General features: G+C 42.2%; 1 protein-coding gene across 2 annotated transcripts in view; it reads left to right on the forward strand.

Moving 5' to 3' along the window:
• The first annotated feature begins 1,956 nt into the window (after positions 1 to 1,956).
• LOC128439750 (SH2 domain-containing adapter protein F) overlaps positions 1,957 to 16,554 on the forward strand; it is a 100,438-nt gene continuing 85,840 nt past the window's right edge. For both annotated transcript variants that reach the window (XM_053422171.1, XM_053422248.1), the window contains exon 1: positions 1,957 to 2,693. In XM_053422171.1, the coding sequence (XP_053278146.1) occupies positions 2,262 to 2,693 (432 nt within the window). In that variant the 5' untranslated portion in view covers positions 1,957 to 2,261. The remainder of the gene's footprint in view (positions 2,694 to 16,554) is intronic.

Consider the following 16,554-nt stretch of genomic DNA (forward strand, 5'->3'; position numbering starts at 1 on the left):
CTGAGAGATTGTTTGTTGCCCAGAACTGGCAACGAAACAAAGGACCAGTACCGCAATAAACTGAGGGCCATCTAAAACCATTTCCCCTCAGCTTTTGTTTTTAGAGCTTTTATGTACGATACACAAGTTAAATAGATTAGCGTCCTGGCTGTGTGGGAGTGAAATCATTCCCTTTAAAGTGCAAGGAAATTGCACTGGTCAAATTTCTCTGTGCATGCCCAAAGTGCAATGATGGCAGAATATCAGGGCAGATTCTGTTCCGATCTCCTGAGCATGGTGTTGTCTCTCCCGGGGGCCTGTCAGGGTTAAACTCTGATCTGTACTCTGTGACTCGCTCAAGGCTTGGTGTGTGTCGGTGTGTGTGTGTGTGTATGTGTGTGTGTGTGTGTGTGTGTGGTGTTATTAAAGAGAAATATTGCTTCATAAAAACCCACTGCTCTGCAGCCATGACTCCTGTTAATGCAGACTGCTGCTGGAATATGTCTCCGGGAAGGGAAGGAGGGGGAAATGGGATTTTTTTCCCCTTTCTCGGCTGTCCTCTGATTGCAAATACAATTAGTATTTAGCATGTGAAGCCCTGACCCTATGCATCACATGGATTTGAAAACAACTTAAGCTGAGATGTTTTGCTTGTATTGTTGCTATGAGCAATTCACTGATTCTCTAACCTGCTTGTGGAGTTGTGTAATGAACTGAGCTACAACAGTGTCCAGTGTTAATACAGACTCCAGGGTCCCTCTCCACTGGTCATTTGCAATGCAATTTGAAATTAAAACAGTCTGCAGTGGCCATCTGGACATGAGGACGTTGAGCAGAGAACATTTTACCCTTGAGTCTTATTGGCTGGGAAGACAATGCCCTGAAGTTGTTTTAGGCACGTCAAGCAAGTTTTTTTAAGCACATGGTGTCGTTTGTAATGTTGGGATGAGAAGAGAAAGCTTTTTTTTCTTTTCTTTTAGAAGTCTTTATTCTTTTAATCAATGCATATGCAGGTATATTAGATGCAACATAAATCAAACGGACTAGCCTAAATGGGTAATGATCCATGCATGAAGATTTTAATTACTCTGATCTATTACATTGGAGATAGGAACCAATAGTGGGTGATATAGAGAAACTCAACAGCTCCCAAAGTCAGTAAGCACTTTGTCGACTGGAAAAAAACCTCCTTTCAACCACAGGATGCCTATAGAACCAGAGTCAATGTGGACGGACAGCTGCCTTGACCGGTTGGGGTGAGTGGAGAAAAACAGGGGAGAGAGGAGAGATGGATGGAAAAGTGGGGAGAGGAGAAAGAGAGAGAGACCAGGAACGGTAGTGTAATGTTGTGTGCTACTGTAGTGAGGTTGCATATTTCAGCCAAATGAGAACCCTCCTCCTCACTCTCCTGTCCAAGTGTTTTGGCCACTTTGTGTTGCCCCTCCAGTGTGATACAGTTACTAGAGTAAATAGCCCTAGAGCGAGGGGTTGATTGGTCCATTCTGGGCTACTGTCGCAAAAATACAACATGGTGGACTCCGTGGAAGTGGACCTGCTCCTGTCAGGTTATGTAAAAACAAGGATTCCTGGCTTCATTTTATGATACACTGATGAAAACATCATCATAATATATGATAATAGATAATAAATCAGCAATATTATATTCACTATATGCTGGTGGGACTACCTAAATCCTATACTCTGGACCTTAAATCGCTGTCAGACTGGTTGTTATGATGAAAATAGTAAAAGTGGTATTTATGGATGTAGTAATGTTGGCAGTACATATAATATTAATAATATAAATAATAATGATTATTTTTTTCTTGCAGAGGTGACCGGTGTATTTTCAGCGGAGTTCCGCACGGCCGGTAGGGGGCAATGAGTGTTCTCAGGTGGGGAGGGCAGGTTGTGTGCGGGGGCGTGTTCCTCTTGCACAAGCGCTCCCATGTTCGTAGCGTGGAGAGAACAGCCACAGTCAGTGCGGCGTGTGTGTGTCTCACTGAGCGTGTGTGAGTGTGTGTGTGTGTGTGAGTGAGTGACACAGTTACCCGTGGTCTCTCTCGCTCTCTCTCTTTCTCTCTCCGGCTGCCGCACTTTTCCTCCCTCTCCTCTCCAGCCGCACGGACCGGGCGACACGCTCCCTACACTAACCCGGAGCCCTGGCCGCCGGTGACCCGGGGATCCTACTTCCCCCCCCCGGACAAACAGACTCGGGCCCCGCCGGCAGGAAAGGTGGAACTAAACTACATTCATTGACTTGTGAGCGATGCACTGGCAGCATGGCCAAGTGGTTCAAGGAGCACCTAGGATTCAAAACTACCAAAGCACCCCCTCCGGCGCCTCCGAAGCCGGACTACAGGCACTGTCACACCGGTGTGCCCGGTGCGCCTGGCTTCCAGCAGGCGAGCTCCAACGCCACCTTCCCGAGCCCCGCTCAGCCGGACATACTCGCTGCTTACAAACTTCAGAAGGAGCTGGACTTCGAGGACCCGTACACTCCCGGCGGAAACATTTCGTTCGGGCCGGGCTCGAACGCGGTGGGGTCGCCGGACACAAAGTACGTGTCGCCCAAGCACCGACTTATCAAGGTGGAAACAATCGAAAAGAGCAGCCCGGCTCCGGGCGGCGGTGTAACCGTCACACAGGCTGTCGCTGTCGGGAGCGTTAAATCTCCCACTTCACCTCCGGTGGAGCACGACAACAAGGAGAAGGTGAGTGAAGTTTGTCCTGAAACATCCATAATAATAAAAATTACTTTATACAGAACATTTCAAAAACAAAACATCAAAGATAGCAAGCTAAATAATATAATACAAAATAAAGGCAACATTATGATAAAACACAAAGACAGCAGATGAAATAAAACCACATCGTTTAAAAGTAACATAAGAGAGTGTATATATACAACCAATTAAAAGCTATTTGTTCTAAGTACGTTTGGAGAAATGCATACTCATTAGTCAAATAGACTTTCTATGAGTCAAACATACAACTTGCCAGCTAACCTCCCCAGTGACTAAGTTTTCTGATAACCCTGAGTTTACTCTCCAATCCCACTAAACAATTCCTAACTGGGTTAGAAACATGCAGGTCTCCATGTTTCTCTTTAGGGCTTCTGCCTCGATATCAGTTTCTAAAACGAGAAACATGATGTGTGTGTGAAGCGCTTGTAAAAGAAGTGAATCGTTACAACCGGCAGAACGTGTTGTCACAGCACAGCAGCGGCTGCTGTCCACACCGGTTGCGACATCCACCTCTGTCAGGTCGAGTGATCAGTGCTGCGGGGAGAGAGAGGGAACAGTCCTGTTGTTGACACACATCTTGGTGGAGCACAGTATCTCAGCAGATCTACCTTTCAATGCTACAAAAAAAACTGTGTTCCACTTTACTGGGTATGGCAGTTAAACAGTGCCCCACTGGGTGAAAAGTGAGTGCAGAAGCAACAGCGTGATCCACACTTACCCACAGTGTCTGTAATTTAACTTTAATCTCATCTTATTTAACTAGACGGATCAATTTAGGCAATGTTCGCCTCTTGCAGTGATGCTTGCTGCCCTGAGGGGGAAATTACTTGTGATGAGTTTATAGATGTACAGCTCTAATTTGAGCCTCGCGCTGCATGCTTCTCTGACTCTAACAGCTCAAATCTTGTGCCTTTTGCTTTTTTTACGTCTTATTTAACGCCCTTAATGATGGGCCCCTGCATGGAGCCGATTGTACACCCATCAGCACAAAGTGAGTGTGTAGACACACAGGCAGAATGCATGCAGGTTGTGCCTCGGAGCACGCTGTCACGTCAGGCTGCTCAGGAATTCACACAGCAGGTTCATTTGGAGAAACCTGAGAGGCATCGGTGTCAGCGGGGTTAAGGACATACTGTATGATGAGTGTGATCCTGCCGAGGAATGTGTCAGTGTCTGTCTGCATAGCTCATGCACGGAGGAGCAAGAAACCCACACTGTGCGCCACTGTTTCCTCCTCGGATCACGCCTTCAATCGCGGCCGTGCTCCAAAATTTTTGCGGTCATCTTGATTTCACCTTCCTGTTACTTCCACCTCCTCCTCATCCTGTTTGCTTTCACACCTGACCTGTGTCCTGTGGCCAGCTCACAGTTGGTTTTAGCTCAACATTGTGATTCATATGCCACAGTGTCTGCAACCTGTCACAAACATGTTGTGTGAAGGAAGACCTTTTTTTTCTTTCGCTCCACTTTTGATCACGCAAAACACAACTGTTACTGTCATGTTTATTTTTTCCCATATGCCCTCAACATGGAGATGAGGGCGCAGGGTAAAGCTCATAAAGCTGTCTGCTGTGCGGATGTTTGTTTTGCGTACTGTGAGCCTCTGCTTTCAGCCAGTTTTCAAGTTAAGTATTTATATATAGCATTATCTTTTATCAGCAAACCAAACAGGAAACCAGAATTTACAAATGGCACCCAGCCACTGCAGCTGCTCAAGCTGATTAAACAGGTTATATATTCGTCTCTTGTTAATTGATGCTTGTTTGGTTTGCCCTCAGTCAAGTGTACAGTGTCCTCTGCTCCTTCCTGTTTCTCCACGTGGCTTTAACAGAAAGGCAGATGATTATATTGAATGATTTCAATCCCTTATATCCTGCACTCTGTCTGGGGTTACTGATGAACAAGATCATTATTGACAACCGCTGGGCTTCAGCCATATGTCCAACAGGTTAAAGGGCTTTTGTCAGGTGCTGAAGGCTAACTTAAAGAAGGTGTGGTAGAAAAGTGGAGGTGTTATGCGAAAAATGGAAAATACTGGTGTTTTTTGTACCTGTTGTCCTGTCCCTCCCATTCACACCACCCCCGGTGGTGTCTATAAACTGGAGGTGTCTGACCTTGTTTTGCCACCTTTAAGAAAATGTGTTTCTATCTATTTTGTATAAATAAAGAGATTTAACAGACGTTGACAGTTCTGTATGATCCGGAAAAGATAATTATAGTTACCACAGTAGCTAGACTTGACCTTGTAAGACTGTTCTGTTTCTTCTACATCGAGCTGCTGAGTTGAGTTCTTTAATTTACTGTCACCTCAATCTCTAAGGAGTAAAGGGAAGTTTAGAGTGTCACATTTATTTAGTCAAGCGGTTATGTATGCACACAAGTATATCTTCTTATTTATATATTTTTTCAAATGGACGATGAATTAAGCTTTGCAGGGAGTCACCATGCTCTTCAGTAACATCAGTGTTGCTTCAGTGTTTTAAGTCTTTATGTTGAAACTTTTGGGAGGATTACAGTTCCACCCCAAGCTGAGGATTCTCTTTTCTGACTGGGGCATGATAAGTCTTTGTAAATCCTTGTTAGAGGGACTCCAGGTGAGGATTTATTTTACCGTATCCTCATGGAGGATTGTCCAATTATATAGACACTTGTTTCAACAGTCTCTGTAGGAGGACGCTCTGTTTGCAGGTTTTTTTTTAACACAGTCTCCCCCTCAGGCTGGTGTTGAAAGGTATAGTGTCTGAGGACAGTATGTGTTCTTATTTAGGGATGCTTCATGTTGGAACTAGTGTTGCACAGTATATAGATATCAGAGGTATTGCAACACCCTGCTGTCAAAAGAACGGTACAATACACCATGTTGTTATTGTCTGAAAGAATGTTGCCGTTTTAATAAGAGCTGTGTTTCCTATGACTTACATGTGTGTGTTTGTGTGTTCAGCACCCTGCGTCCACTCCCTGTAGCCATAGTGGGCCCGCCTACCATTTTTAGCTTACATGGTGACAGCAAGACAAGAGGCATGGCTGCTAATACAAGTGCTCATGTTGACCGTGCATGGCCTGTCAACAAAGCAACAGTCAAGTATGTAATATGTCATCATTTGCTTACATAGTCGACAGTGAGAGTGTGTCCATGGACACCACTGAGCAGGTCTGCGAAGGATGTTCGAAAGCTCAGACCAAAGCGTCCAGACAAAATCTGGCAAGAGACGTTACATCAAGAGTTTACTGACTGATAAAGCCAAACATTGATTGGCTTTATCAGTCATAAAGCCAATCAATGTTAGTGATGGCACTTATTTTTTAACTATTTATTTCTGTTTGAAGAAAATGCTCTCAGCAGAGACCAGACCTCAAGAAGATGTAATACGTCTTATTAAAGGTTCTATTTATATCAGGTTTGAAATATACAATGAAGTCACATAAAGTCAAGTATAGGCAACGTCAAATTACTGCACAGCATGTAGAAGCTGTAATATCACTTTGACCTTGATCGAATTATTTGCAACAATCCAATTATTTATGTTGAACTTAGGCTAATTTGTTAAAGGATTCTTTCTTGGCCCATGTTCAAACCTTCCAAGTTTTGTGGAAATCCATTCGGTAGGATTTTCATTATCGTGATTACCATAAAACGAACAAACGGACGGGGGTGAAAACATAGTCTCCTCGGCTGAGGCAATAAACATTTAATTGCATACAAGTAACAGTTTAATTGAAATTATTTTTTTTAAATAAATGGCATTAACTGTAAGTCTGGCACTTTATGATGATGGACCTCAATCTCAGGATTATCAGCCTGCACACGATTGTAACGCATCAAAGTAGACTGAACAAAATGACTCAATACATCTTCTTAGGGAAGGTCTGCGCTCAAATGCAGTTAGGAGTTTTCAATTTATTCAGATTAGATAAAAAAATGACAGTGTTCCTCTCTTCAGTGTTCTGTCACCTATTATTACATCCATTTGGCTGATGCTTCAAGGTTTTGGTGTCTCTATCTACATATTTAGGCAGTCATAATTTAAAAGCGACAGTATTTGGTATTCTGCCAACTCTGACTAGAACTGTTTTGTTTCCTGGGCATTGATTTATAATTAAAAGTTTATGTAATCATGGATATATAACCATTTTCAGTCATGAACTCCAGAAATGGGTCCGCACACGTCGGTAGTTTTCCCTCTCACTTATGAAAACCACAGCAGGACGATGTCCGGGTCAGATGTGTTCACATCCCGAATGTCGGGAACATTCTAGTGAGCGGAGGGACCTGGGTAGATCATGCAGGACATAGGACATGACGGGTATTTTTCACTGTGGAAATCACGTATTTTTGTTTCCAGAACAAAACACTGGCTGCTATCACTATGACTAAGGCAGCTATTTTAAATCCTTAGATATTTGCATTATTCTTAATTTCTTTTAAATTAAGTTTGTTAGTAACATCATCACCCCCTTACTCACTTGAAGTTCTGCTGTATTCTCACATGACATTTTCATTGTGGACCGGCAAGTTCAGGAAAATGTCGGAAGCAACTGACTCGGATATTTGCAATCTCACAATCCTCTCCAACTTCAGAAAAGTGTCAGAAGTTCAGTCTGAAAGCAGTGAGAGTGGAGCTCTCCAGTGTTTTCTACATGTTGTACTCGCACGGACTAAATACTGCCTGCTGGGGAATGAGAGAGTCAAGTGTCTCAACAGCAGTGCTTGGTTACATCGATGTTTTAATTACTTGACTCATGAATGCTAATTATATCAGTGCTCAGCTAATGCCTGAAATGCCAATAGCAGCATCAAGTGTATTTCACCAAGTCTATTTCAATTCACCAGGCTCTCACAGGTAATACAACAAAGATAAAGAAGTTTATTTCTACAATGATATCATCTTGATGTGTTCTGCAAATTCTAATGTTTTGCCTACTTTTTTTTTTAAATGTCCTCTCGCTGCTCCATTCCATTATTGTTTTGTCGCTCATTGCTTGAGAGGTGTAATTTAATTAGAGGATTTGACTCTCTGTTTGGAGTTGCCGTCATCATAAGGAGCTTTATTTCTTTGCACATTGTTACTTGTAGTTTTCAGGTTTGAAGTCATTGTGATGTGTTTTGTTTTTAATGATGCTGAGACCTTCATGGTAGAGTAAGCCGAGCGAGGTGATCAATTATCATCCTGCCAGGGAGCTAATTAAAGGCTTCATCTCCCAGCTCATCGCTCTACTCAGCACTAACCTACCTTCTCTCAAGGACACCCGAAAGTGACGGCGGACTCCACTTGGAAATGCGTAAACAAAAGCAGCAGTGCGGATCTGACAGGCTGCGGCATCCTTGTGAAGTGCAGCCCGTCATCATCAGTATCTGTGTGTGCACCTGGGGGAGGCTGCTGTTGCAATCTTAACTTTGACTCCCTTTAGGGCTCAGAGTCCTTTTGACTCACTGATCCTGGGAGCCAGCTTGCATATCTATGTATAGAAGCACGCAGTTGCATCAGACAGTTGCTGCGTAGCCAACGAGAGGCATCTGGATTGACAGATTTCCTCTGTGCATATTTTCCTACATCCCTCCCATGCACCTTTTTATTGTCATACCAGGTTCAGCAATTCAATTGATTGTGCTGAAAGTGGGAAAGCATTGTTGTCTCTGCTGAGACGGTTGTGTTTTGGATAGTGTGTGTGTTTGTGTTTATTTGGCATTTCAGGGAAATTTTGTCAGAAAGTTAGGTCTTTAGGTCAAAGAAGAATTTATCTGATTTTGGCGAGGCAAAGTTCTGTACTGTTTTTCGCTCATGACTCATCACCTGATTCCTAGAAGCAAAATCCAATTTTCCTGCATTCTTTGTCTCAAGAAAAATATCAAAATATACCCTGCCTTTTTCTGCTTGAATAGATTTTCTGTCATTTTGATTTTTATCACCATCCTTCACGAAAGAACTGGATATATTTGCTCTCCTGAGACTGTCTGGTATATTCTGTGTCTTCTCTAAGAAAAGTGGAGTGCACTGGTGCATTTGACCTTGAAGTTAAGTTATTAAGATTTTCTCTTTTGAAAATAATCCATTTTTTTTATCTTGATATGTTTTGTTTGCCCTGTTGAATATGTTGAAAGTGCCTTTTGTCCGGGGTAACATCCAATGTGGCTGGGTTTGAAAATATAGATAAAAAACTGTCTTTCCAATTTCAAATAAGATGAATGATGCATTTTCCAATACTTGATAGAAGCTCCACAGTTTGCCTGGTGCCGTAAAAGTATCAAAGTTCAGTACCAAGACCTTCAGTCGACGGCAAAGGTGTTTTGTTTGCCCTTTTTTAAAAATGTTTCATTCTAACTCTAGCTATTGAGTTAATGTAAATGGTGATATGACTCATTTAAGCTTGTCAACATATTACAGTATCAGCCAGGGTTTAGAAAATATCTCTAACCATGCTGAATCCGTTACTGTTTTTCATACTGTTTTTGAATATCATGGTATGTATTCAGGCAATTTACCATTTAATGGTAAAAACATATGTCTGATTCATAGAACACAAGTACATACAAAAGCAGTGATAATGCAAGCAAGTCTGTTGCTTGCTTTTAGGTCCATTTGGATATATTATTAATTATCAGGTTGAACTTGAGATGGTGAACTCTTCTCAGTAGGCACCTTTTTAAGCTCCAGCATGGTCAGATGATACTCGTTTGATTGGCCGTCAGATTGCAGAGCCACAACACAGAATATCTGCGCTTGGCCTTTCACCCCTACACTCCTGACGTGGGCGCAGTCTTATGAATGCATCCCAGTGGCCCTTCATGCTCTCATCTTTGCCAGCGACAGAAGAAATGTCAAGCAATAACGTCAATATCACCATGGTCTGCAAGATTGGTTTTTCTTCAGGGAACCAGAAAATGAATGAAAACATCAAAAGCCATCATGTTTTGTTATATCACCCATTTTAAGTGCAGCTCTTCTTCCCTCTCTGTATCAGGCAGAGGCTGGTGAGGTTGATGGCGGGCCTGTGTGGATTAAGCTGTCAGATTGGTGCAGGATGTGTCCTTTGTTGCTGTACACTTCCACAAACCTGTTCGTTTGAGTTAAAGTCATTGTGTTGAACATTATGTTATATTTTCTTTCTCAAATGAAAGATAATTTTGAAAACCTCTGAATTTGAATAATCCCTGCTGAATAATTACACAATGGGAATAATACATAGCTGTACTGTTTTAAGGTAATTTCTCTCCACTGTGACAATGTCATGCCCAGGTTGACATAATGTGTGAAAGCTGCATTGTGCGTGTCTTGCATTGTGCAGCTGTTGTTTTTCTTAATCCTGCTCCACAATGACAAATTTCTCACCATCAGCGTTGGGCAGATTGTGACTCACATCTTAAGCAAGCACATAATTGTTTCAATAATTGTGATGAATTGTGTAAGTCACTAAGGCAGTGTGTTGCTGCAGCTGCTCTCACACACAACAGTAAAGTCTAGACGGTGATATCGTGGCCAAAAAGCGGCAAGATTTGTGCGTTCACTGTTCACTGAGGTGTCAAAGAATGTTGTGCATTTCCTGAGCTATTTTAAACAGCCAAAGCCTTTTCTCAAAGTCATTCGAAGATATTCAGCTAAGACAACAATAAATTGTTTCTTTTCATGTCAGACTTTTTTTATACTCACTGTTTGTCTCACTGTCATTGAGAAAAAGGAGCGCCGCAGTGCATTCCTGTGACCTGAACAGGAATCCTGGAAGGGCACTTTGAAAGGGAGGAAGGAGCTCTGTGGTGCACAGCCTTCTAGTGTGTGCACGTTCAGGCCCCGCCTCTCCATGAAACAGGATGAAGTCATCCGGTGGATATGCTGGACTGGAAGCCATAATGTAATGCTTATTCAATTGAGCACCGAGAGATTTGGCTTTTCATCAAGATATCGTTCTGGTGAAAGTACAAATTGGGTTACATTTACATCACAGCCCTGCAGTACAGCCTCACTGAGTGGAATCACTAGTCATCATGGTTTGTTTTTTAAATACAACCATCCCACCACATGTGCCTGAAAGTTACTGGTCTTCGAAACAATGGCCTTTGGCCATTGTTTGCTTATTTTCTTCCTCTCCTCCATCTGGGAGCCTCTCTCCAGTTTAAACGGTCCCGATGGAGTCTGTTGTGTTCGGTGCTTGCTTTTTCTAGCCGTGCACCGGAACATCAGTCACATGATTCCACCAGGTTACAATTAGCCTGCAGACGAGTGCTGCAGTTCTCCCCACTGGAGAGTTGTAGACACATGGTTCTGTTTTGTTAAATTACTGTGTGTGTGTGTGTTGCTGAGTCTAGAATTAGGATGGGGTGAGGGTGTCCGGGTGGGCATCGCAGATTTTCACACACAGATTGAAAAAGAAACAAATTCAGTTTGTAAGGCTTGTAAGATGGTATCTGATGCACAAAGCTCAGTTTTTCCAAGTTACAGATATGCATGGCGTCCACACTGCTCAGATTTTTAGAGCTGCTACAACTTATTAGCCTCAGCTACCAGTGTACAACAGAACATGGATGATAAATTACAAGCTTTGATGACCTGCTGTCTTTGCTAACAGTTGTTGTGCAGTTCAATTCTGCATTTTACAATGATACAACTGTTTACATATGTAGGAGATGAGATGTTACGAGTAGTTACGTGAGTGGTCACCTGATCTGCATTTTCAGGTGTGTTAGTATGGACAGGGAGTATAACTGATACAGAGCCAAAAGACTTGTGTGGAGTTTTCAAATTAAAATATAGTAGAATGTATTGATGTAGCCTTAATTCACTTAAATGACACAACCTGTTCCCTCCCTCAGAGATGTTTTTAGAACTTAGAAATCTGTAAACTGTTTCCTGTAAAACACTCTAACCAGATACTTAATTTTGCATTGAAATATAGTAGAGGTCATAGAGAGCAGCCAGACTTCCACCACACTAATAGAGCTGTGATCTGAGTGCCCACTTGGAAGATGAAAATTCCTCCAGTGGGATTCCAGACTATCATTCCATGCATTTTTCTTAATGAGAAATAGTTCCACTAAATAACTATGAACCTGTTGTAATGTTGTTTGGAACTGTTTGCTCTTTAGCAACTGAAGTTAAAAATCAGTTGTTATTGTAATGGGTGCCTAGAGAGAGAAGTAAGAGAAGAAGCCAGTGTCTGCAGTCGGAAAATAAGGAATGGCTCGGTTGCTCCAGGATTAAGGAAGTGCTCCCTTCCTGACAGGAAGTGTTTACAACTTGGTGACATTCCCTTTTTAACTTGACAAGTCTATGCTTGCCCTGCTGTGTGGGCCGGGTGTCCTGGCTGCTGCTTGCTAAAATACAACCAGAGTTAATGTTCTCAGCTGTTTGGATTAGGCAATCTAGATGTCAGAAATAGGGACAAATGGTGACGGCATATGGCGGCTGAGGGCTCTTGGAAGCAGACCGGTGAATATAGCCTCGCTCACATGTTGTTGTTCTGCTCAGAGAGGTGGGAAGCCACAATGGCAGTGCGTGGGGACTCCACCCGGTGCATTCGCCCTATTGTCATTTCAGTAGATACGCAGGGACCACAGTGTGTCGTCACCACACAGAGGCTGTCTGAGGCCACAGAGCTTCCAGCCTCAATGAGGACATGCTCACATCAAAAATCTCTTGCTTTGTTTACAGCCAAACTGCGGCTTGTTTTTTCTCCTTGCTCCATAAATCACTGCCCCGGAATAAAAGCCTTCATCCCAGTGGATCTCATCGTGTTGTTTCTTGAAGCCCTACTTTCCTAATTATGTCAGTTTTTATCTTATAGAAGCCATAATAAAAAAAAGTGTGTTTGCCTGGGTATTGTAGGAGAAACATGGGGAGTAAACTGCATACATGTGAGGGTTTGGTAGACATTCTACTTATACGATTGTCAAATAAAAAATTGAATCCTTTCTCCTAACTGTTTCGGACACAAATCGCCCATTCTCACAGGCACGGATTATAGTATTTCATTCTATTCCAACATTCCACTGTATAGCACCTGAATTGTTCTCAAGTCTTGTGCCGCACCACTAACTGTATGTAGCAGAAAACTGCCAATAACTCTGTCACACAGGGACGGGGGCAGAGGAAGGAAATTGGATTTCGTCAAGCGTGTCGCCAAGTACTTAATCTTGAATATCTGTCACACATTAAGAGCACCTTGGTAGGGTGCAACCCACAGGCCCCACTCTCTTCTCTGCTGGAGGTCTTAAGTGGCTGTTTGGAGTGTGTTTCAATGAAGGAGGTCCCCCGGGACAAGTCAGGGTGCTTTTTTCGTGCTTCACTGCCTTGGGTGCTCGAGAATGATGCATTCATTTATCAGGAGAGGAGGGCAGCCGGAAAAATAATATATTGAAACGTGAGGTTACACACTTAAAGGCTTAAAACAGCAAGGGAATTACCCAGTAGATGATTTATTTAAGTATAAAAAGGAATAGCTGAGTAGCATGTATTGTTTTTTCCCAAGCAGTTTCTTTGAGGTACCTCAGTGACACAAAAATGTACACATCTACCTATAGCCTCAAACTGAGAGGTGATATCAGGGCATGACTTTATACTATTAAGAAGACATTTAAATACAAAAATATACTAACTGAGTGATTACAAAATAACTTAACAGTATAAAAAAACAGTAATTTACAAATTATATAGCGTTTTACACAATAATGGTATTTTACACAATAATTTATATATTTTTTAAACTGACAAAATATTTATTGGAGTTGAGACTTTATTAAAACTTTTGTTTAATGTTAACATAAGAAAAAAATGCAACAACGTGATTATTATCACTATTCTAGTTTACTACAGGAACTATGTGATGTGAATCTGTGCAGAAGAATATTGATAGAATATTGAATCAGAATATAGATTGAGAATATATATTATCGCTATGAGAGAAGCAACCGATCTGACTTTGATGAGTCCAGATGTCTCTGGACAGGATGATGCTCAGCTTCTTGTAGCAAAAGAGAAATCACATCGAAAACGTGATGTCAACCACATATATCCGACAGCTGCCTGTGGTCTCTTGAGTTAACACGATGCTGTCACGAGTCTATGACGGACGATTTAATCGATTCTAGCAGCTGCAGTTTCAGCAGGTGTTTGTTTGCACTGATATAAAGACTTAATGTATGAGACATATTTGATGTTGAATGAAGGTTTATAAGGAGAAAGACACCTGCCGTCATAGAAAATGACAGGATTATACAATTCATATTTCTTGCTGGTCTGCAAGTATTTAAGAAGTTTATTGTGATAGAGTTGTAGCAGAGGAATTTCATTTTTTTACAGATTGCCTGATGTGAACGAGCGCTGATAAGGATCACTAGAGATAGGATGTCAGCATTGATTACGACTCTTTTCCCATGTGTGGTGGTGTGCAAATCATACACGCCTTATATAGGTGTGTATTACTTACATTTCATGTGCTGCAGATCTTTATCTCACTGAAATGTGGTGCAGAGTGTCAGTGTTGCTGCATCTGGAAGCATTCCCATGCAAACCATCATCAACAACAGGCTAAATGACTTTTCACCAAAAGAAGCGGCTTCGGCACGGCTGTCGTGCGAAAGCTGCCCCACACGGGCAAAGAGCACTGAGATCTAAAGAACCAACATTTAATGTGGTCTGTATCTCAAAGTGTGGGGGTGTGTAGTAAATGCGTCGACAGGCAGAAGTGAAGCTGCTCTTTAAACAGCACAGATGTCTCGAAGGGACAACACATGTGAAACTGATGGCAGAGCACAGTGACGTTCAAATTGGGATGATTCCCCAAAGGATTATCGAAATAAGTCATATATAGATATTGACAATATCTCAATCCTTGGGAAGTTTAAGAAATAATAACAATAATTTAGTGATGAATTATGCTCAGAATACAACAGAATTCTGGATTGTGAAGATAGATGATGATTTCATTGATGGTCAAAGAGCCCAATACTCAATGATCATTAATAATGCATTATTCTTTCCATATGTGTTTATATTATTGTCATCATTTGTAGAAGCAGGATTGAAAAAGTAAAATTCAAAAATAGAGTTGAATTCAATTTGGTCCATGTTTGCGTCTTCCACATTCACCGACTGTTATTCCAGGTTGGACGTGCATGTGGGAACACACATACAAGGTGAGAGCGTACGCATCTCTTGATTGTTTATATTAGTTTATGAAGTGTGTGAAGAGGTCTGGGCATGTTTTTACCATGTTTATTTTTTTTTCATTCACATGGATGAATACGGCACGCTCACCGACACTGAACTGCCCCTCTTGAATAATTGTCCAATCAGATTCAAAGCAAAGCAAATGAATATACCTTTGAACAAACCAAATAAAACAAAGTGAAGCGTTCTTCACGTGGGCATAGAGCGCAGCGGCTTGTGACTGATGGTGAAAAAGCGTCTCCACAGCAAATATAATAATTTGATCAGCTTCCCCTGCAGACTCCCTAAGTGGGCCTTTAGAGGGGGCACATCCCTCCTCCGAGCTCATGGAGAGGCAGAACGCTCACGCAGCAACCGTGTTTCTGTGGAAACATTTCAATAAAGTTTCATTAACGTCAAGTCTGTAGGGTTGGAAATTTACTCCTGCGCTGTCTCTCCTTTACAAGCAAAACCAGTTTTCCATCTGCCTAATCTGTTTGTGGAGGTATAGAAGCCAGTAAGGCTCCGTCTGCACATGGGGGCTTCAATGAATTGTAACTAGATTTGCACGTTCGCTTCTTAGAAACACGAACGCATCTTATTGATAGTAAGTGCATTACGTCAACAGAGAGGCAGTGATCATCTCTGCTCTGATAGATTGCCTGGAGGGATCGTTTCTTGCCAGGGTGTCTTTCTGGAAAACTCCAGCCGAGTTAGCTTCAGATGACTGCGCCACACACAAGGCATTCATCCTGTGTTTAAAGACGGAGATTCGGTGGAGGAGCTATCAGCAGAGACACCTTTGGGAGCCGCAGCTTGCTGAGCTTTGCTTTCACAGGAACATTTGAAAATGTTTCCATCCAGTAGGACTAAACTGTCATACTTTATGCATGACAGCTCTCATCTATAGAAAGATAAAAAACAGTATCCCCACATCTTTTTGGCTCCTCTCCCCTCCCTTTCTCTCCTGACAACAGTGGCGTGTTTACTTATTTTGTTACACTGAGGAACAAAAGCGCAACAGCAGCAAAAAAAGTCTTTTGAAATGCCTTGATGCAATTGAGCCGCTAAGCACTGAGTTGCATTAGGTTATCAGTGGTTGAAATCCCTTGTGGCGTGAGACATAAATCACACACGCCAGTCCTGCTTTTCTCCCTCCTCCGTCATTCTACAGCCTGCTGACTTCTCTGCCAGTCTCTGAGGGGCTTTAACCTTGACTAGCCCCTGACGCATTCGATCCTTCCCGAACCAGCCGTGACATTAATATCATGTTCCTGTCTGCACTCATTCAGCAGGGGAGAGACTAGTTTGGTATTTTCATCTATGAATATGTCTGGAAGTGTTTATCTGGTTGTCACACGGTGAAATAATCAGCCTGTGGTTACACTGCACTGGCTTGTGATTGGTTATGCATCTAAAATGCAAACACTGGACATGTGGCTAAAGTGCAGACGGAGAGAAATGTGACAGCCTATTTTCTAATTATTATAATCAAAAACCCTGTCCACATCAAATTTCTACCAATGCATTTTCTTACAGTTTTATTCTTTTGGTTTTGATTATCTGATTAGCTGTCCAGACACATTCTCCCTCCATTAGGAATGCAGAAGGAGAACTGAAGCCCGCATTTTCTCATTTCTAATGGAAGCCCTATCGAATTGTAATCCTAGAAGCTCTAGCACCGTCAAACG

This window comes from Pleuronectes platessa, chromosome 1 (assembly GCF_947347685.1).
Source record: "Pleuronectes platessa chromosome 1, fPlePla1.1, whole genome shotgun sequence".
NCBI classification, from domain to species: domain Eukaryota; kingdom Metazoa; phylum Chordata; class Actinopteri; order Pleuronectiformes; family Pleuronectidae; genus Pleuronectes; species Pleuronectes platessa.